This window comes from Arvicanthis niloticus, chromosome 27, assembly GCF_011762505.2.
Source record: "Arvicanthis niloticus isolate mArvNil1 chromosome 27, mArvNil1.pat.X, whole genome shotgun sequence".
Taxonomy (NCBI): domain Eukaryota; kingdom Metazoa; phylum Chordata; class Mammalia; order Rodentia; family Muridae; genus Arvicanthis; species Arvicanthis niloticus.
The window spans coordinates 8,414,421-8,437,906 of record NC_133435.1 but is presented as its reverse complement, the minus strand read 5'-3'; the positions used below and the strand labels follow the sequence as shown (position 1 = coordinate 8,437,906).

The window sequence follows — 23,486 nt, the reverse complement described above, 5'->3', positions numbered from 1 at the left end:
TCTTATAGTATTTACATGGCTCATTAAATAACACAGCTTTGCTAGAGACCATGGGAAGTCTTTGTAATTAAGAAGCTGAGTGGTTAGCCCAGTAGCTGGTATAAATCAAACATGCAGGAGAGTAGAGAGGGAGGAGATCAGCTATACAGAAAAGGTGAGTTTGGAGGGACATTTAAGACAATTTTCTAATAAAATTGAAGTCTTCTCTACACAAATATTCCCATTAATAATTACTAAATAGGCTAAGTTTGTAAAAAAATTAAAAATTAGAGTACTCCATACCAGAAGTTTCCAAACTAACACCAAACAACAGTGGTGTTCCCTAAAGACTTAGATGTTGCTTTTGTTCTTCTCAGTGGGGCACACAGGTTTGCAAGGAGATACATACACACACACACATACACACACACATACACACACACACACACACACACACACACAAACACACACACACAAACACACACACACACAAACATTTAATCTCCTTATCTGGTTAGGTTTTTTTTTTCTTAGTTTTTCGAGACAGGGTTTGTTTGTGTAGCCCTGGCTGTCTTGGAACTCATTTTGTTGCCCAGGCTTGCCTCGAACTCACAGAGATCCACCTGACTCTGCCTTCCAATGTTGGGATTAAAGACATACATCACCACTGCCTATCTGGCTATGTTTTTTTTTTTTTTTAAAAAAAAAAAACAAAACAAAACAAAAAACAGTTTTTTATGAAATCCTGGCTGGCCTTGAACTTGCTGTGTAGCTGAGACTGGCACTGACTTCCTGATTTTCCTGCATCCAACTTTAGCGTGGTGGAATTACAGAGAGTAGCTACCATACTCAGGAATGTTATCTACTTGTAAAGCTCATTCTCATAAATATTTATTACAGTGTCTGGATTATAATTAATATTTTATATTATGATGCCTAGTGCTGAAGCCTATGATAATACAGAAAGTTGAGTAAAGTCACACCTGTGGTCTTGAAGTCACATACCTGTTGTGGTCATTTGGCTTTCTTTTGTCATAGGAACTATGTCTTAGTCTTGACATAGCAAGCATTTAATTGGATACCCATGCAATATACCTGTTTTGATCTCAAGAGAAATTGCCAACATATTTCAGGAAATAAAATACTTTTCTGATTTTTAACCTTCTTACTAACATTTGGCATTACAACACACAGGAGGTAGGGGGCCTCAGTAAATAACATCTACCTCAACTCCTGTATTCTTCATTTGTAACGATGATCAAGGAAGGAAAAGGATAAAATGGGTACTCATTGAATCAAAATTACTGATGTATATGATATAAAACAAACAAACTACAGAAATGGCAAGAAGAAGAGTGCCCAGAGATGGCTCTGTGATCATGAGCACTTTTTGCTCCTGCAAAGGACGTCAGTTCAGCTCTCCATATTTATGTCTGGTGGCTCACAACTGCCTGTCACTCCAGAGGGTTTAATAGCTTCTTCTGGCCTCCATGGGGGAATTTCACTCACTTACTCACACACAGGTACTAATATATACATAAAATTGAGCATTAAATAATACTTCTTCTGATCAGGTAGTAAACATGGGGAAGAGAACATGTTTGTGGTTTTTTCTGCAGGATACTGAAGGAACATGGTGGCTGCCAGAGTGATGGGTGAGACATGCTGATGCCAAGACAAAGGAATGATGCTGACCTGTAAGCCGGCTGAGTGCCCTGACAATGGTGACTGGGAAGCTTGGATGTGTGTTCCGGACCCACCATTGCTTACCTATACCCCTGATGGGACAAGCTGCCTTGCCTTGAGTTTTTAGACCTTGTAGAACAGAAAATCAAAAAGAGAAGTTATAATGACTCTTGTATTGTTCTTAAATGAGACCAGTTATTCAGACTCAATCATGGACTGGTCTAGAAATCAATCCAATATTGGAAATAACAGTCTTCCTTTGGAAGTTTCTGAACATTTTCAGAGACATATATGGAAATTAGCTGCAGTTCTCTATGATGTTATATTAGCAAGAGATAAAGTTGGGGCAGGATCTGGATTTCAAACAGGTGTTAGCACATGTGTTAAAGCTCTTTTAATTGTCAAGTTAAAATTACTTTTGTTTCTTCTACAGTATTTAATGTAAGTTGCATTGATTGCATACCTTTTAATTGTGTTTGTGATTGAAATCCAGCATGTCAGTTATGGTGGTCTATCAACCAGTTTTTGTTTTAGTGCCCTGAGTATCACAGAACCTTGGTATTCTAAAAATAGCTTGCAAGTACTGGAAGAAATGAGTCAGGCTTTAAGCAGAAGCAAGAGGGTAGTGGGCTTGATTATTGCTGGTCTAACAGTTTTCATTACATTAATTGCTAGCACCACTGCTTCTGCAATTTCTGTGACACAAGAAATTAAGACATCTACTTTTGATAATTAGCCAAAAATGTTACTAATGTTACTAATGTGTTGAATATACAAGAGGATTTAGATAGGCATTTGGAAGAATGGGTTGATGCTCTTTATCCTATTCAAATTATTGAAAGGAGGTTCAGAAGTTAAGTGTAAGAAGCCATCTCAAGTGTCATGCCAAATACCATTGGATTCATGTTAGTTCTAAAATTTACAGTGGTAGTCATTATAATTAGGAAGAAGTTTAAAGACACTTGCAGTGTGTTTGGCATAATTTGAACACCTTTATGGATGTTTTAATGTTACATAGTGAGCTTATGAATTTCAAGAATGCTGTTCTGCTGAGGTGATGCGTTAGATACTGCAGATAAAATTACCCATGACCAGAGGTCAGTATTTCTATTTTGGTCAAGCTTCAAGAATGGCATATATAGCTTGATCATGCTAGCCCTTTTTGTCCTGGGAATACTTTTATCCCTTCTCATCATATTAAAGCTTGTCTTTAACAACATCACCATGTTGGCAGCCAAAGTACATGGCTTGAACCTGAAAATGGACCCCCAGACAGAGTTATTAAATTAACAGGCTGGCAAGCCAAGGATGGATAAGATTCTGCACAGAGCCTTACCAAGCTAAGACAGAAGTGCATTGCTTTGGATAATGTGTATTTCATGATGGGTAAGGAAGGCATACTTGTCAGAATGACCTAAGACAGACTCAGTCTTGTTAATGAAATAAAAAGGGGAGGTGCTTAGAGCCTTTGGGGCTGCTTGGGAAGAATCTGGCATGGGCCAAGGACAAGGAAATGGGCTGCTTGGCAGGAATATGACATTGGCCAAGGACAAGGAATTAGGCTTCACAGGAATCTGACATTAGACTAGAACAAAGTAGTAATTTCAGGTAGGAATCTAAATCTTATGCTAGAACAAAGAAGTAATTTCAGACAGGAATCTAAATATTAGCTTAGAACAAAGAAGTAATTTCTGACAGGATTTAAATTTTAGGCTAGAACAAGGAAGATGGCTACAAACATGAAAATGACTCTGGGCTAGGACAGGGAGTTTGGCTCAGATATTTTGGTCATCCTGATAAGCCCTTAGAAACAGTGATCATGGGAATGGTCACATAATTGGATTTAATGCCTTGCTTTAAATAGTTCTTTGACTATTTGTGTTTACTGTATTGCTTGTTCCTTGACTATTTGCATCTATTGTATTGCTAGACCCTCAACCTAGAATTGACCTTAATAATTGCATGTAATTAAAATGGTATAAAAGCAAAAAGGAGGAGGGGAGATGTGATAGGGGGTTCTAGGGAGGGAAAATAGGGAAAGGGGATGACATCTGAAATGTAAATAAATAAGACATCCAATAAAAAGGAAATAATAATACTTCTTTAAAAGGAAATAATGGGTATGGAGAGAAGACTAGCATACAAGAAGCTCCATTTGGAAGCAAGATTGGTGTTAGAGCATCAGTCCTGTCATTTACTTAGTAGACAACTTTGTACTTATAGTTAGCATTTCCTAGATATGCTTTATGATTTGTGAAATGGAAGGAAGAGCTCCATTAGAGGACTACAGCTTGCATTGGATTACTAAAGCATATGAAGAAGTTCAAGTGCTTAGCACAAAGTCTGAAATTGATGTATGGAATTACTCAGATTGTTAACAAATAGTTTCCCTTTAGAAAGGCATTCATTAGAGTCAGCAGACTGATTTGCTGCTGCCTCTGAAACAGAGGCATGCTTCTCAGTTGTATTTTAAAGAGAAGATTTGCCTGGACTAACGGGGTTTTGTGATTGAAATCTACTCTCTGCCCCATGAAGCATACTGTTATTTTCTTTGTTCTAATTATTGAGATTTGGTTTTAGGGGTCTGTTGCTTGCTATAATTTCTGTCTTATTTTAATCTTACTGGAGACCATTTTTTTTACATAATATAATTAAATTACTCATTGGCTTGGAGAAAGTCATAATGTTCACTTAATAGAATTTTCTTTTAGATTTTACCAACTATTTTAGTATTATACTTTATATTTTCTTTAAACAGAGTAGGAAGACTAAAGTATTAAAATACCCTTCCCTTCCAACCTGGGCCCTAACTATGTATACAATGGTATCTGACCATTGTGTACTTAATAATTGTGTCCAGTAAATAATTCAGTCCAAATCAGGGTTTTCAAACTTCCATTAAATACCATTTACTGTCAATACACAGACCATCAAAAAAAATAATTCCGGCTTACCTTATGTGGTGTTACTATTTCTGTACTTTTTAGCTATTTCTTACTATAGAAGCAGAATATATATCTATCACAACAGGATTTCTATTCTGTCTCCTCTATTAACTTTTGAAATTAGATTTTCTCAATAGCTGCTGTGGACAGGGTCTCTGAGGATGCAAATGTAAAAACATTTTTCCTTTTCAGGAGCTAGAAGATAAGGTACAGCTAAAGAGATCATAATTAAAAATGAACTGAGTCCTTTTGTCACTTTCAGTGAGCCATGTAACCTCAGATGCTGGAGTGAGAGTAGGTAAAGGAAATGACAGGCTTGTGAGAAAAAGGGTAGCCAATCTTACTATCCCATTCTATTCCCGTCTCCAGCTTGTCTAAGTGGTTTCTCCAACCCCAACTGCCAATAGGGATAGGCCATTTTCCTATCAAAGCAAATGGTAGAGAAGCAACATTCATGCTGACAGTTCATTGCTTCCTTCTTCCACCTGGAGACATGACATTGAGCTTCAGAGTTTTGTATGGGAATACCTCATTTCCTACTGAGCTACCTAAGCAGAGGTAAAAGCCATTCCAGAACATTTTACATTTCTAGGGCTTAACAAGCAGGTATACATGATGGTCACTGTGGGCCAGAGGGCATTACAGAAGGAAGGTTGAGTAGGCTCAGTAGAATTAGACCCCACTAGGGTTTCTACATCCCCAAAGATCCCAAACCTTTGTAGAAAAGAACACATGTAGACAAAACAAATCTTGGCAGCATCTAACACCATTGAGAGACCACAGAGATGACATCATCTATGCAGGTATTTCCTCTTTCTTCTCATTGTCTAGGAAGTGACAGTCAGAGTAGCAGTTTCAGCATGAGAAAAGCATCAGAAAGAAGAGGGAAGAAGCAGATCACAGCTTCCCAGGGTCAAACCTGAGCTAGGATGGAAGGGCAGAAGTGGGATGCGTGAGAAATTAAAGTTTCTATTTAAATGGAATAGACTTTATATATCTGAAAATGAGACTTCCTTAGAACCCAATACTGACACCAAAATAGTTGGGACTGAGGCAATAGATCAGAATGTGTGTGTGTGTGTGTGTGTGTGTGTGTGTGTGTGTGCGTGCGTGTGTGTGTTTCATTAATACATCTTGACAATTTCATCCATGTATAGAGATATATTCTGGTAGAATATAGTAATATACCGACTGCTGACCTCATCAGTCTCTAACAGACAGTGACAGATTCATGGTCACACAGACAGCCTTAGTTAAACTCCACGAGACATAAGACAAAACTGAAAGTCTGCAATATGAGTAAGATTTGTAGAGAATTTCCAGTTGTGGGAATGAAATAGGAGGTTTGTGGGAAGCAATCTAGCAGAGCGTATTAAGGAGTGAGAGGCGAAGGAAGATGTTCTGCTTTGAGTTCTACAAGTCGTCTTGTCTGCTCTGTGCACAGGGGCATGGTGATAATACAATGCAGGCAGTATGCATCTGGGAAAGGCTTTCATCTGCACATGCATTTGATACTCCTAGCTGTAAGAGCATTGATCTCTCAAATGCATAGATAATATACTTTTTTTTGTGTGTCCAGAAACATTTGTGTCATATTTTCCATTTCAGAGCCAAGAAATAACGGTGGACAGAATTCAAAGTGCTAGGCAGCTATAGAGCTATATCTGGAATAGACAATTTGATACATAGTTTTTATTCAATACTTGTCTTTTCTCTGCTTCTTTAGTCTTCTTTTGCAACAAAAACCAGAGGAAAAATGTTTCTTTGTGGAATAATATCAACTTCCCCTTATACACTCAGCACTAGGTAAGAAGACTCTAATGGTTGTATGTGAGGGTCATAAGTGGGCTTTCAGGGGAGATGCTGAGACCACCTATATTTAGATGAAAACATATCCTCAGTATAAAAGAAGAATATTGCATGACCACAATGGCTTAAATTCCCATTTTGTAACATAATAACCCAGTTAGTGATGATGGCAATAATAGCATAAATATTAATATTCATATGTATTCTCTTATGTAATACAATGGTCAAATAGTCTGTCCCAGTCAGCTAGAATTATCAGTATGACACAGTTTCCAGTGATCTGACAGAGGAACCTCAACAGAAACATTGCCTAGATCAGATTGGTGTATAGGCATCTTTGTGTGGTATTGATTTGATTATTCATTGTTTTAGGATTGTCCAGCCCACTGATTCTGGTCCTGGAATGTCTAAGTTAGCCAAGCATCAGAATGTGAGTGAGCCTAGGAACAAGCTGGCAGGCAGCATTCCTCCATGGTTTCTGCTTCAAGTCACTGTCTAGACTTCCCCAATGACAGATTGTGACCTAGAAGGGGAAGCCAAAGAAATCCTTCTGTCCCTGCTAAGTTGCTTTTTTGTCATGGTGTTTGCCACAGCAACAGAAGACTAGAGCATGGTATTTTTTCTCATCTGATAAATTAGTTTAAGAAAGACTTAGTTTTTCCTGTGTTGAGCATGTTAGTGAATGACACAACAGAACATTAATTAAAATCTAAACTCACTTAATTCAACAAACATCACATATATGTCACTATGTGTAAAGACATGTTACATAGTTAGCTACTCCACCTCCATTTATTCCCTCTTTGGAGGTTTCCAATATGTTCTAACTTGCAAAATGTTGAGGTTCAAGAAGAGAAACAGCTGCCGCTATTGTATTCACTGTGTTTTTCTGTTTCAACCATCTCATATTTTAAAGATGCATTTCCTAATCCATAGTCATCTCTGTTGTGACATCTTTAAAATAACAAAACATTCACACTCTTATGTTCCTAATTTACATGTTAGTTTGAGAGAGCAGCACATTTCATTAATTAAACATGTTATCTATTTATGTCTTTCTCTCTTTCTGTATAATCTAATTAAAACTTGTAAGAAAATTGAAATTGCTCCATAAATATAAATGCACACCAAAGTAAAAATAGATATTTACTATACTAGTTTGACCTCCTTCTGTCATGAAGTTGGACTGAATTAATTTATACAATTTTGGTATAAAGCCTTTTATTGGTGTATATTCATTACAAAGTACTGAGTCTTATGTGGACGCCTTGATACAAGTACATAGCATACTTTGGTGCCAGCATACCCTATCCAATTAATTATATTATCTTTGAAGACTATCAAAAGTGTTTTGATGACCAGAAATATATATATATATGTATATATATATATATATATATATATATATGAAAATTAAAAATTAAATCTTTCTTTTTGTCTTTCTTTTTTTCATTCGTTTGTTCTTTTGTATGGGAAAAAGCAATTTTAACAGAGATGTTTCATTCAACTTGTTTTAAAATTTATATTTTGTATGAAGAGAAATTTACAGAGGCATAATCGCTCATAATCTCAACATCCTAATGTCCAGACTTGTCTTTCCTCACTCATAGCTGTCCATTTTCAAAGTTTACTTGGACCATTAGAACAGTTTCATTTTGTAATATAAATAGGTACTTAACGGAGGCAGAGCGCTTCACTGTAGACTGCTGGCTCAGGATATTGGTGTCGCTTTTAATCTGTGCTGCCTGAGGAAACAGCTGCAAAACTCAACACTTGCTTCTATGCCATTAGGAGCTCAAGCTGAATTTGACTTTCAAGTAGAAGCAGGATAAAGTGCGCAAAGCTTACTTTCCCCACTTCACTGTAAGAGGCAAGCTCTTCGTGCACTTTGAAGACCATTACTTCCTTCTTCTGTAAGACTTTAATGGAATAAAGTACGTCATATATGCAGATAGTCAGGGTAAAATGTAGAGACAGCAGTTCATGAGTGAGGTAGCTCTAAATCTCAATGAGAATTTGGAAACGCATCACTTGAACATAATTTTAACTCAAACACATTAAAATGCAATGGTGATTTGCTAACAATTTTTTTGATAGCTCAAGTAGATTTATAGTTAAGGAGATTAGAAGGGTTACTCATCCCAAATGGATGGTTTATGTTTAAAATTTGTATTTATACATAGTCTCCTAAATTACACACTAACCTTGTCTTTGATTAAACACAATTAGCAGTACGTAGAGTAAGGCAGTGTTCTTAGAAAATGCATGCCTGTATTACTGTCAGCTATCATTTTCGTTTCGCACAGTGAGCATATGAAAGGAAGAATGACTAACCTGTTATGGCTTCACTTAATGAACACCTGGACACAATGAAAACATGGCTGATTTTATGGATGTATGAAAATCTAACCAAGCAATTAATAGTCAACTTTGAAGTTCACACAATTTAAAGCAGGAAAGAGAAAACATCAAAAGAAGTAAGTTACAAGGCAGAAAAGTTGAGTTTTCTGTGGGTAACTTTTTGGTTATTTACAGTGTTTTCATTTTCTATTTTCTAAGTTGCTGTATTTCTATGGAAATAATACTGAGCATCTGTTGTATAGTTATGTCTTCCTTCTTCCCTTCGTCCAACCTTCGTGCCTGCCTCCTTTACTTCCCCCTCTCCTTCCTTCCTTCCTTCGTTCCTTCCTTCCTTCCTTCCTTCCTCCCTCCCTCCCTCCCTCCCTCCCTCCTTCCTTCCTTCCTTTCCTTCTTCCTTTCTTTTAAATGACCTTCTAAAAAATAATATGCCCAGGCATGGTGAGGCATGCTTATAATTCCTGCACTAGGGAGGCTAAGGCAGAGATTTATGGATTTTAGGGTAGGATATATACCAAGTTCTAGGTCAGCCTAGATGAATCCTGTTTCAAAAAAACCCCCAAAATTTATTACACATATAAAAATACATACATAAACATAAATACATTAATAAGAAAGAAATACGTTGAATGCTAGCATCTGACATCATTTTACATTTCAAATACAGAACTATGGAGAAAATAGACATCTTGATGTTCAGTATTCTCCTTGTCTAGACTCATACATAATGACGGAGGATAAAATATTAAAGTTTGTTTATTTCCCCCATATCTGAAACCTTTCCTGTCCCTATTTCTCTGTTGTGGTCATACTGTTCATGACAAATATTTTATGTTCATTTTCCTTTTAAATGTGTCTTTGGTGTTTTCTGAATATATGGTTTATTTCTGTATTTTGTTATACATCAGTTTGATAATATGATATATGTATACAATATAATGAGATCAAATGAGGAAGAGTAGAATTGCCATTTCTTTAAATACATAGTATTTCTGAAAATTCCTATGTCTTTATGGAGTTTACATAGAATTTTACAGGTGAATAAGGGGGTAGATCATAGAACTGAGTGCTTGGCAAAAATTCAAGGTTACTTTTAGCTATATAAAAAATTCCAAGTCCAGTTTGGGCTCTGAGACTGGGTCCCACTCCCCAGAACCAAAATAACAACAAAACATTAGATTCTATTAATAATGCCTTCTTCTGTCAGTTTCTTCTGCATGATAGCAAGATATCCTGATTGGGTTTATAATAAAAGCTGTTAGCTTCCTTTATATGGTAATTATGGTAGCACTTCAATTAGGCATACTTATTCTGGAAGACTAGGAAGTACCCTTGGTTTTCTGTATGAAGCAGATGGGTGGCTCATGCATCAGACTTCCTGACGGCACTGGTCAAGAAAGGACTCTGTCTCTTCAAAGTTTAATTTGTACAGATTAGGCTAAGTGGTAAAGGTGACAGAAAAGAGCCTAAAGGAAGTATACTATAACCAAAAACAAGAACAATCATTGTAAAATAAGACAGTGAGTTGATATACTGAACTTTACGGATTCTCTTAGAAGAACAGATTAATTTTCTCTGCTTCATGAGAACTTAAACATGATTCAAGGCTGGGAGAAAACTGAAGGTTTCATGAATGCTTGTTTATGGAAGAAGTGACTAAAAAGGACTGAAAAAAAAAAGGAAAACAAAAATCATTATTTTAAAGGATGCAGTTTTAGGATACTAGGAAAATGCATCAGACAAGCCACGTAGCAACAGTCATAAGTTCAACTTGCTTTCAGAGTGAGGAGAAATGTACAGAACAGGAGTTTCATGCCATGGCTCTTACCTGCCTCGTTTGTGCGGATCATTCGAGATGGGATGCTTGGATCTCCTGTCCCAATTGGATTGGTAGCCACCACTCGGAATTCATATTCTACCCAGGGATTTAGGTCCACAGCCATTGCTGACTCCATGTCTCCTGTGATGACTTCTGGGACTACAGAGAAGAAGCACATTACATGCTATGAGGAGGCTGGAGAAATACTATAACTATATGTTAGTCAGTGATGTCACTGTTAATTGTCCCGACTTCCTCACTGTATGAGATTGTATGATCCTACTTTCTTGTAGTACATAATTATGTGTCTCCAGTATCACTACTAAGATAAAGTGAACTTTCAGGAAGTGAACACCATATGTGCTTAAGTTGTTTGCAGGTCATTGGATTCTTCTCATCTGGCTACCAAAAAACTCAACGTTATCTACATATACTAAAACTCATTTCCTCATCTTCAGCCCTAGAAAAGAGGCTAATTCACACTACAAACAGTTCTTCTTCTGTTTCTAGAGAGATTTCAAAAGACTTTTCCAGTTCTTACTATTATATTTTGGCTCCTGTCCACAACAACAAATTAAGAATGTAGCTTAATTAGAAATGATAGCATGCAATGAATAGAGGTAAGCTTGGATTTCTTCTTGGAGTGATTTTTTGTACTATGCTTTGATTCAGTCGGAACCTGAAACTTCTTAGGAGTTGTCTGTATAATTGTGTCCCATTCTCTCTTGACTGCTTATCAGACCATACGAGCTGCCCCACATTAAAACTGTAATTCTCCAGGTTGGCACTGACATTCATCTGTTTAAAGCTAATGATAGATTTCAGTCCTAAGTGAACATGAGTACCACAAGCATGCTCGCCTACCTTCTCTCTCCCTTGGTATACTTTCTCGTTGGCACGAAACAACTGTACTTGACTTCATTTTTGCCTCATGGATTATTCCGCTTTTCCCCGGTTTATCTTTGCCATGTGCTTTTTGCAACTAGAATATTCCATTGCTGGACTTTAATATTCTTCTCTAGTTTATATTTATTTTCTTAGAATTGGTATATTCTCTGATGTGTGTGTGTGTGTGTGTGTGTGTGTGTGTGTGTGTGTTTACCAGGGGATGCATGTGAGTGTGCCTGTGCACATACTCCACTTTTGTAGCAACCAGAGTAAGATGCAAGCTGTCTTCCTCTACCATTCAGTGCCTTACTGCTTTGAGATGAAGCATTTCAATAAACTGGGATATCACCACTTGGTATAGGGTTTGAGCTCTCAGGATCCACTTGTCTCCATCCCTCAATTCTGTAATTACAGGCATGTGCAGCCAGGTTCCATGTGGGTGCTGAGCATTTGAACTCAGGTCCCCAAGCTTATGCAGCAAGTGCCATTGTGCCATCTAACCAGCCTCATGTTTTAATATTTTAAACATAACTTTTATATCAATTTATAACATAATTATTTAGGTAACTCTAATTTTATTGTTTTTTATTTCATAAGGGATATACTTTCAAAGGCATTAGTTGGAACATAGTTTTAGAAAACAAGCAAATTTGTCTTTATCATGTCAAGAATTTTGGTTTTCAATATTGAAGAGATAATGGATTTTTTTCCCAGGTAAGGATACTTAATAGCTTTGCTGCCATCTTTTCATACAGATAATGTTGCTAGAGCCATGGGTATAGATTGCTTTCAAGGAAAATACATGAATCACACCGAAAATAATAGCAGTGTTTAAAGACAGCCAAGAAGTACATGTTGAATAAGAGGAGAATCCCACTGGAATGGGTTTTCTAGTAAAATCATCACATCCAAGAATTTAATAAAATACTCGACAAGCTAGTCAAATTGCAGAGTTTAATCAACCAATTGGCTCATGGAAAACATATCCATAGACAGACAATAGAAACCAATGATAAATGTTTCAGAGACATCTTGGAGTTTTACAAAGAAAGATCAATGATGTCTATGGTCATGGGTGATTTGATAATCTTAAATGCACACATAAAACCAACCCAGGTCACCTAAGAATTTTCAGTAGCATGAAGAGCATCACATTTTTAAGGCACAATTAATTGCTTAATTGAAAAAGAGACCCAAAGATGAAATTGTTTCCCACTCACAAAGATTGTTTCATAATCTCCTCCAAATATACAGATTATTCTTATTTAATTTTGGATTTCCCTTGCAGGCAAAAGAATTTATAAGCCAATTCTACAACGTCAATTTGTAAGTTTATTCTAAGATGTGCTTAGTTAGAAGGCCCATGCTCAAATTTTTGTTTTGATTAACAAAAAGTAAGGAATTCACTTTCATTTTGGTACATAAAAGAATGTTATTTTTTCCAAATATAAGTTATATTGACTCATCAAAAAAATTTAAAGTATGTACTCATCTTTTTTTTTTCTAATATATATGTCAGGATTAGAAGTTACTTACTTGAGTTATTTTAGATTATGAGAACAATTTCCAAAAATCAAGAAACTGCCCATAGAGGTGCTACACAGAGAGGGACCTTTTTCTCCCATTATAGACATTAAAATCATGGCTAGATTAGGCAGAAGGCCAAGGCTGAGAAGCACTAACAACACCTTCTTTAGGTCACCAAGGACGTGAGGACGCCTGCGCACCTGTCCAGGGGATAGTGTGCCTTCAGCACTGTTTCAGTGAATTCTGAGTTTTGGACAAGAGAATCTGATGAAGAATCAATTTGCAAGATCCTTCCCTCTATGAAGAGTAGAACAAAATGAGTATTGAAAGTGTTATAATTTTGAAAAATACATTTTTTTACAAATAAAACATAATCTTGGTTTTAAAAAATAAATACTTGCATGAAGAACATTAAATCAGAGCTATAACTTCAAAGTGTCTCCAGTATTAAAATTATTTTAGAAAGATAAGGAAGTAACTTTCTAGTACAGAATTATCAACAGCCACAAAATAACTTTTCCTCCTAATCTTCCCCACCTCCTGTAGAAACTGATGCATCAAGAGAACAACATTAATATAATGACGGGCAGGACGAGAATAGGGTTAACTAAGGAACATGAACTCATGGCTGTATTAAGCAGACTATAAGACAAAATGAGTTAGGAAATCATTGAGTGACTGAAGAAACAAAATGTATTCTTAAGCATCTCTCCCAGAAGTAAGCTGAGCAGTCTGTGTGACATGCGGTGGCAGGGGGAATGGCATGTGTGAGAATACATGGAGCTATGGGTAGCTCCATGTGTACTCTTAGGTTGGTGTTTTAGTTGCTGGGAGCTCTGGGGTGTCTGGTTGGGTTATATTGTTGTTCTTTCTATTGAATTGCAAACTCCTTCAACTCCTTCAGTTCTTTCTCTAACTCCTCCACTTGGGTCCCCATACTTATCAATCAATCTGCTTATGAGATTTGGATTTGTGTTCTTCCCATGTCTAACAACCCAGATCATTTTTCTCCTTTCTTGAGGGCTACAATTATCCTATACAGTTATAGTGGATCCCAGAATGACGTTAGTGTTGTAAATATTTATGAGAAACATGTGTACATACATAGGACATGATAATGATAACCACAGTGATATCTAAGTTCATGTAGCAACCTAATATTAAGTAAGATTTGAATTATGTTCTGTAGGAAACTATATATTTCTCTCAACATAATTGTAATCTGAGTGAAGCTAAATTTGTGCTAAAGTTCATTTATGTAGACACCATAGGCCACTCCATACCTACAACACTGAATTTTAGTTTCATTCTTAATGAAGTCATACATCATCTTGATGATTTTCACATTACTTATTTGCTCTTGTTTGAGATAGGGTTTTGATACATAGCCCATTTGATACGTACATAGCCCATTTGGCTCCAAGCTTCTTATGTAGCCTAGGCTGGATATAGAAATATATGGCAGCCCTCTTGCCTCTTCTTCTCAAGGGCTGAGATTGTAGGGATATACCATCATGTCTAGCTTGATTTTTATATTTTCCTTCTGAGCAGATAAATTAACTCTAAAATACAGCAGAAACACCCAGCCCCACTCTGCTTCTGAAAACTTTTCTTCTGGTCTTAGAGTTTATTTGAATATGATGCTAAGTATGTTCATAACAGCCATTGGGTAGTGTGACATTCCATACCATTGCCACCATTTCAGTAACATCACAAAGCTTGGCGAAAGTTAGTTTTATTATATTCAAAGGAAATTATTAGTGATGAAAATAATTAAAATAATAACATTAAAACAGAAACCGCATTAAAAGCATACATTAAGATGATCCACTGTTTTAAGACACACAGTTATGTTAGATTTTTATTTTATAAATAAAACTGACATGGGGTTATAAAGACAGCAGAAGTTTCTGAGACGTGGGAAGTTCTATATCCTAACCCCTCTCTGTGTATATGTGTTTATATAATAGAATGCAAAATATTCCCTAGAGCTGCATCCTGAAAACAACTGTAAATCAAACTGATGGATTCCCAGGGAGCCCTGGAGCTTACCCAAGAGCACTGCTCAATGTCCCATTTCTGGTTTGATAACTGTTCTTGAGTCATATACACTGTGATAATTGAGGGAAGCTGGGGAGTGGCTCCACAGGGATTTTGTGCATAATGTCATTTTTGCCACTTATTTGTGAATCTGAAAGTTAGTTCAATTCACAAACAAAGACACAATTTGGCCTTTTTTTTTTTTAAACTGTGAACAGAAGAGAGGAAGGGGGCTTGCATTTAGAAGGCAGAGTGGAGCTCAATGTTCTAAAGAATAATGGCTTTCTACAGTTGACAAATGATTTTGAGTGAGCTTTAAAGTCAACGCACCTGCTGCTCTAAGGTGCTGTTTTTGTGACTGTCTGTGGACCTCTTACCTGTCTTCACTGTTTGCCAGCCCAGGGAGAAGGGGCTGCGAGCCTGAAGGTTGTAGGAAGAGATGGGGCTGTGGTTGTCAGTGGCTGGACTCCATGAGAGGGTGGCGGTGCTTTCTGTAATCTCCTCCACTATGACCACTCCAGGTGGCCCCGGGGGACCTACAGACAAGATAGTGGATAAAGCTAAGTGCAGGGCATCATAAGCAGCCACAAGACATCATATGTCCAATGTGGATCCCATCAGATGATGTGATTGTCTTAACAAAATACATACTTAGTAATAAAAATTAACAGCAGAAAGTTATGGGATAGAAGTCATTTTCTAGAATTTCTGTAGAGTAACTTAATTTTGTATTATATTTTTTTTCTGACATTTTGTGCCTGGAGGCAACTTTCAATTAGCATTATATTTTATAGAAAAGGGAAAAATAATCAGAAGCAGACACAAAGATACGAATATCAATATAAACCGTGGTTGTTAAAATCAATCACAACTAACAGGCAGAGGCAGCAACAGGCAGGCAATGCTTCAGGAACAGACACAATACCATTTATAATAAAGAGCTATAGGTGGATGGAGTTAATGTTCTAGCTCAGAAACCTTACAGTGTGCAAGCCATGCAATGTGTTCTCTTGAACAATTCACATTTTGGCCAAGAGGTTGCAGAACATTCTGAAATAGTGGTACTGTGAAGAAAGTAAGGACATTCAACAAACTTGAAGTATGCATAGTGCTTTGTGAGAATTCAAAGGAGGCTGTGATTTTGTTGCTTTAGGGTGGGTGATGAAGCAGAATGGTAGTTACAGAGGTTTAGATATTTTTATCTTTAATGGATAGTATAGAACAGAGACAACTGATAGACACAGAAGTAGACAACATCTGAGTAGATTTTGTTTTCAAGAAATAACCAGAATACAATTTCATGGGGAAATGTCTCATTAGTTAATTATGCCTAAAAATCAATGTTAAGTGTATTAAAATGTATGTCTATTTACATTTCATTGATTAAAGGAAACAGCTGTTTTCTTGTTTTTATACTCATGATCCATAATGTGGACTATGCAAGTTGTAGAATTGTTTCTATATTGCATAAAGCATATACACCTAGAAGTATTTCACTAATTTATGAATTGATATGTATTTGGCAAGTTACTTTCTGGATTTGATGATCAAGAGATCTACAAACTAGAGAAAGGAACAGTGGGCTAGAGCACTTTAAAGCCTTGACACACAAATGGCATTTTAAAGAGACACAGTATGTGAGTATTTTTCACTGAGCAGGTTTGCTGAGAGCCGAGGACTGAAAGTTAGAGACTATTCTATCATGGAGGTGATAGAGTTGGGCTGTGAACAAAGGAGCAGTGCAAAGCCTTGAGAAGTGGCAGTTTTTGTTGAAGTGAATTGATAGAAAGAATGGTGAAATAATGAAACACAGAATGACTTTGAAATAACAAGGAAAGAAACACAGAGCTTGTTCTAGAAGGTAATCATTGTTTTCTTCACTGAGCCTCCAAGTGGAGGCTGTGTGTATGTGAAAGCGAGCTTGGGAACAGGAGGGTGTCAGGAAAGGCCTTGAGTAGACACATAATGAAAGGAAGCAAGTGAGAATACAGATAATCACAATGACTTTTCAGGTTTAGCGGGATCATGTCATTATGAAGGAGAAACTGAACAAATAAGCACATTTTGAACAGCCAGAACCAGGTCTAGGAAAGAAGTCAGAAGGATAGGTTGAAGTTTGGATAAGCCTCACTGCTAGTCATCAAAGATGTAGAAAATGAGAGTTACTGTGGGACTCAGGAGAAGTCAGGAAGATGTTAATAGCTTAGAATAACATAAATGGGAAACTGGACTATTAAAAAACACCAAAGAGTAGGGCTTGTGTCGTGATGGGCAACTGGAAGAATTTGAATGTGTGTGTAGGTGGGATAGTTTTGAGTGAAAAATTGATGTGTGGGCATAAAGTGCAGGATATGATTATTAGTGTAGATAATCCCAGGATTGTGTATGCCTATGTTAAAGCACAGCGATATTTATGTTAAAATCATTAATTTGGCATAGTGTGGGAAAGCAAAGAGATGCAGATATTGAAGAAGGTGTGTAGGAAGTTGTTAAACTGTAGACAGGAGTATAGGGAAACTTCCGTAAGAACAATATAATTATGCCAAAATTATGATGGCTATTTGATTACTACAATGGTACCAATAGATACCATACTCTATCTACCTTATAATACATTAAGGTGACACGTCATATGCTTCCTAGACATTAATTATTACTTTACTATTTTAGAGAGGTGATCTTGAACTTCAAAAAGACTATCCAGTTGATAATTATTCAGGCAGCATATTTGGTTTTGTGCTAGGCACTGTAAATGTGGCATCTATCCTAATGGAAGGAAATTACTTGCCACAATCCTTATGGATCTGATAGCAAAATCTGATTTTGGAAAGTAGTAAGGGAAATACAGACCTTCCTTTAACTATTAATATGGAAAAGAGTTTCCAATGAAGAAAGGAAAGAGAAAGTGTGTGTAAAAGAAACATGCAGGTGAAATATGAGCTATTCAGTAGAGACAGGTGCCCGATGGACAGCAGGTGGAGTCCATGCATAGGGTAACTGGCAACATCCCCTTTCCTTTCTGTCAATGCAATTCATTCCTTCATTGAACAGTGGACTCTACTCTTCCCCTCTTTGAAGCTGGGCTGGCCCATGACCATTGGTCTCTATTCATAATAGTAAAAATGTCAAATACTGTTCAGCTCTTCAGGAGAACTCATTAGAAGCTTTTGATATTTGTTCATCCTTCTGAAATAATTGTTAGAGTTTAGGCTAGTAGGCAGTTTTGAAGTCAAATCATACTGAAGTTACCATTCTGTAAGGAACTCTACAGCCATTTTGACAGAGGCGTGAATAGGAAGAAACATTTAACTTGTTCCCGGGTCTCCCAGTGAGTTCAGCCCAGGCACCAGACACAATGGAGGCAGCCATCAAAGACCTTCTGCGTCTGTAGGCATGCGTGTGAGAAAATGTTAGGATGGATTGGCTGGGCCTGTCAGCTGCTCAAGTCCAGAGAGATGTGGTGCGTGGATCTTTAAAGTGACTCAGTTGGACGACAATGATGGCTAATTGGAACCTGCTTAAAAATTATTTATTGTGTGGGTTCGCTTAAAGGGAACTCTGAGAAAGGGCTCCTGAGAGGCTTTTAAAACAGTTTAGAAGTTTCAATGATGTGTTTATATAAGAAATCATGGTCAATTTTTTCTTTATCTCATCTATAGTATGCCAGTATTCTTTTAAACTTCAGCAATCTCTTCAACGTACATTTATTTACAAAGGCCGACATGCAAGGTTAAGGTCAAGTGGGAACTGAGTCTCTGTAAGAGCAAATGATTTTTCCTTCTGAGTACTAAAGTTCAAAGATGATGATTAGCATATTTTAAGATTATAGCTAATAATTATTCAGTATTTTCTCATGCTTCAACTGAAATATTACTTTCTTCTTCTTCATATATCTTCAAGAACTTTTCTCTATTTGCATCTACTTACCAACATATATTCTGTAGCAAACTAACCAGTAATAAAGATTTATGTACCCATTATACCATCTTGGCTGATCACTCATGTATAATTGTAAATCACTATACAACTTATTATTCAGTAATCATGTAATATTTAAATTATAAATCCTTGTGACAGAATGTTAAGCAGCCATTAAGTTAATATTAGAGTCTATTTAAGAAAACGTTCTTCCTGGAGTCGAAAAATGTATAATGCAAAATTGTATATAGTAATTTGTTAAATATGCGGAGAAAAATACCAGAAAAATGCACTAACTTATTACTTGGAGATGAGAAAATAGCACTTTTAAACTTTATTTTTATGCATATTTCTTTCTTAAAAGATTTATTTTGTTTTATGTGTATGAGTATTCACTTACATGTCTGTATATTCATTGCTGAAGGGTCAGAAAAGGCATTGGATACTTTGGAACTGGAGTTACAGATCATTGTTATTCATAGTGTGGGTGCCTGCAACTGAATCTGGTCCCATGGAAGAGAAGCCAGTGCCCCTCAGCACCAAGCCTGTCTCCAGTCCCTTCCCAGACTTATTTCTTTTCTGTCCTCAGTATGAGAGTGCTACTTCTAAAATGACTTTCAGGTTACATTTTAGAGCAGAGATTCTTAACCTGTGGGTCATTATCCCTCTGGGGAGTCAAAAGCACATTTACTACAAGAGTCACCTAAGACTATTAGGAAACATTTACATTACAATTCATAACAGTAGCAAGTAGTTATGAAGTAGTTATGAAGTAGCAATGAAAATAATTTTATGGTTGTGGGTCACCACAACATGAGGAACTGTATTGAAGAGTCAATAATAGGAAGGTTGAGAACCACTGTTGTAGAGGAAGTCACATATGTGCTATCTTAAAGATAACCTACTTAACAAGGAAATGTCTACTGAGTGCCATGGTATTTGGTAGGGGAGACAAGATTAGCTTTCAGTACACAGTGTATCAAAAAGCAGTGGCAAAGGCAAACTTTTCACACAAAGATAGACCAGGTAGTGGCCACCACTTTTAAGTGCTCCAAGAGTGCATTTTGTCTTCCTGTATATCTACACACCAGAAGTGGGCATCAGATTCCATTACAGATGGTTGTGAGCCACCATGTGGTGGCTGGGAATTAAATTCAGGACCTCTGGAAGAACATCCAGTGTTCTTAAGCACTGTACCATCTCTCCAGCCCCAGGGAATAAACCACCAATCAAAAATTATACGTGGGGGAGAGCCATGACTCCAGATATATATGTAGCAGAGGATGGTCTTATCTGACATCAATGAGAGAGTAGGAAGACTTGATGCCCTAGCATGGGGGATGCTAGAGAGGTGAGGTGGGAGTGGGTGAGTAGGTGGAGGAGAACCTTCATAGAGGCAAAGGGAAGAAGGAATGGGATGAGGGAATTATGGAGGCATAACGGGGAAGGGGAATATCATTTGAAATGTAAATGAATAAAATGATTAACAATTAAAAAGTGCATTTTGTACCTCATGAAACAGTTTTTCCATTGTTCGCAATCATTTGCCTAATATTTACACTCTTATGAATAGTCAAATTGGTATTTGACATGTACTAGACCCTTAGAAAATATTTGGGAAAGAACAGATGAAGGAAAGGAAAAGATGGGAGAATGATAAAAAGATGGAAGGTTAGAAGAGGCTACGATCTGAATAATGCTGTATAACAAAGGAAAAGAATGTTTTAAAACATGGCCGTCATGTTGCACTGGGAGCTTCTGTAATGGTTTCTTCTTAAAAAGCATATTTGCATTAATGATTTTTTAGTCAGGTTTAGAACGGCAATAAAAATGACAGAATAGCTACCAAATGGAGAAGAGAAAAAAAGGATTTCATAGTAAGCCTTGTTAGAAACTTTGAGCTCTGTAGCCTATGGGAAAATAATTTTTCCCTTATAAATAGGAAATCCTTATAAATATGAAAGATTTCTTATGAATAGATTATTGCAATGCTACTCTAAAATAATCTGGTGGTGTGATTTCCTTTTTTAAAAAATTAACCATAATTTTCAGCTATAATAGAGGTGAAAACAATTTACTGTTATTATATTAATATTGGCTTATCAATGCTTTATTCATAAAGAAAATATTTTTAGACAATATATGCTGACTGCTGGCTCAATTAGCTTGCTCTCTATATTTAGAGTGGGTGAATTCATTAACATATTAATGTATCAACTGTCTTTGTTTTTAAAAGTTTGTTCCTAATGGCCCTGCGTTTTTTTTTTTTTTCTGTTTCTTTTTTTTTTTTTTTTTTTTTTTTTTTTTAAATCAAATTAGCTAGTAAACATTTTTGTTTTCTGAAAGGTTTTTGCAGATAATTTACAGAAGATGATCCTTGAAAACAGATTATCAAAAGACAAAGGCCTTAATGCCGATAGATTTATGAGAATGGCTAGTGTCTGCGTAGGAGATAGGTACCACTCAGTTCATAGGAATCTCAGGACATTCTATAAGGAGCTATAAGGACAGATGCACAGCAATCAGAATCCCACCCCAGGTGGAGAGGGATGCTACTGTTATGCTAAATAGGAACAGTAAGATGAATACTTTGTTGATGAATAGGAAGACTAACAAGAATACTTTATTGGAAAAGTGACTGGTTACAATGGCAGCCATGGTCTTTTTTATGTCCCCAGGCTGAGGACTCTTAGAAAGGAGAGGCAGAAGCTGCATGATTCTGGGCTCAGTGCTCCCTCATCAAGGTCCCTGAGAAATGCTATGATGTGAGAACTCCCTATTGCTCACTTGACAAGTTTCCTTTCCTTTCTCTTTGATTATTTTTAATTGCAAAAGGATTGATTTTTTACAATGTATTCTGATTCTTCTTCAGACACTGAGGCAGCTTTCACAGAACGTGCCTATGTTCATTTAGGTCAGCATCAGCACTGTGAGGGGGATGTTGACCTGGGCTCCTATCCCTATCCAAGAAGCTATCTGCCCTTGGTACCTCCTAGCAAAACATTTTCTTTTCTCCATGAGGTGCTGACTTTACATGGGGAAAAGGATCTGTCTCCTTGCAACTTAAAGCTTGTTATTATTCTGATAGTGACCTGAAACAAGAACCCACTACTTCAGACACTAATTAAGTAGCGTGACAGAGCCTGAGAATTTTTAAATAACTGGAGTCATCCAGTCTGATTCCATTCTTTTTTTTCATCAGGAAGTTGTGTCCTTTAGCTCCAAACTGATGCTAAGACAGCCCCACTGCTCTTTTGGGGGTACAATACACGAATGGAGGTAGGGATAAGCTTTAGTCCACAACAAGGCAAATTAGTCCAGGCGGTGACACTGGGATCACAGGCTTCCTGTGGTATTCTTCTCCACTCTCCCTACCAGTCTTGGACAGCAGCTGCAGGGCAGGATTTAAAGTTGCCTTTCTGTCCAATACTTCACAGAGGAGATGAAGAGTCCCTCCTCAAGGGTAGAGCCACCTCTATGCAACGTAGCTCTCTAGAAATCTCTAGACTAATCATAAGTTCTTCCTAATTTAAAGATTTCATGTTTCAAAAATATCCCACTGTAAAACATTATTTTTATATTATGAAACGATTCAGTTTATTTTCATTTTTTTATGTGTGGCGGGGCGGTCCTAGTCTTTTTCCCAAAGTGAAAAATTTAAGAGGAAGAACTAAAGTTTCTGGGACTCCAAATATTAAATAGAACTCACTTTTTTAAGTTCGGTTAAATTTAAAGTGAAAACTTGATACAAATAACATGTTTTTTGACATTTCATTTCTACTTATGCTTTTATAATTGCCCTCCTAACTACAAATACACTCTGCCTCCCATAATCCTATGGTCAGTTCTGTAAATATTGGGTGATGACAGTCACATCTACTGAACACACAAACAACTCTTACTTGTGTTATTTCTATCATGTAACTTCTTCACTGACAAAGAGCTACCAGTACAAGGAGGACAATGGCTGGATTGTTAACAAAAAAACAAATAAACAAAAAAAAAAAAAAAAGAAAGAAAGAAAGAAAGAAAGAAAGAAAGAAAGAAAGAAAGAGAGAGAGAGAAACACGTGGACAACCAGAAAAACAAAACAAAACAAAGGACCACTTTGTATAGACTCAACTGAAAATAAACAATACATTTTTAAATAAAAGATATATGTATATATGTACACACATACATACATACACATATGTATGTATTATATATGTATGTTTGTATGTATGTATGTGTACTCCATGTGCATGTGTGTGTTTGCATGGTACTGTTACTGTAGCTCACACTGGCCTGGAACTCATAGGAGTCCTCTTGCCTCAGCCTCCTCAGTATGGGTATTACAGGTGTGAGAATCTGAACAGTCTTGTCTATCATCAAAAGTAATATTAATCAATACTATGACTGATTTTGTGGTATACTATATATTAATACATATTAATAAACATGTTAACAAGTGGTTGTTGAGTTACACCTTTACAATTACAAAGAAAAAGAGTATATATTTACTCAGAGAACATGTC

The 23,486-nt window shown here is 36.7% G+C and overlaps 1 protein-coding gene across 1 annotated transcript in view; it reads right to left on the bottom strand.

Moving 5' to 3' along the window:
- Nucleotides 1-23,486, bottom strand: part of Cntn5 (contactin 5) — a 1,035,258-nt gene that overhangs the window by 18,806 nt on the left and 992,966 nt on the right. Inside the window, exons 17-18 of the mRNA XM_076926087.1 lie at nt 15,429-15,587; nt 10,606-10,755 (exon numbers count right to left, since the gene is read on the bottom strand). Coding sequence (XP_076782202.1) covers nt 10,606-10,755; nt 15,429-15,587 — 309 coding nt within the window. The remainder of the gene's footprint in view (nt 1-10,605; nt 10,756-15,428; nt 15,588-23,486) is intronic.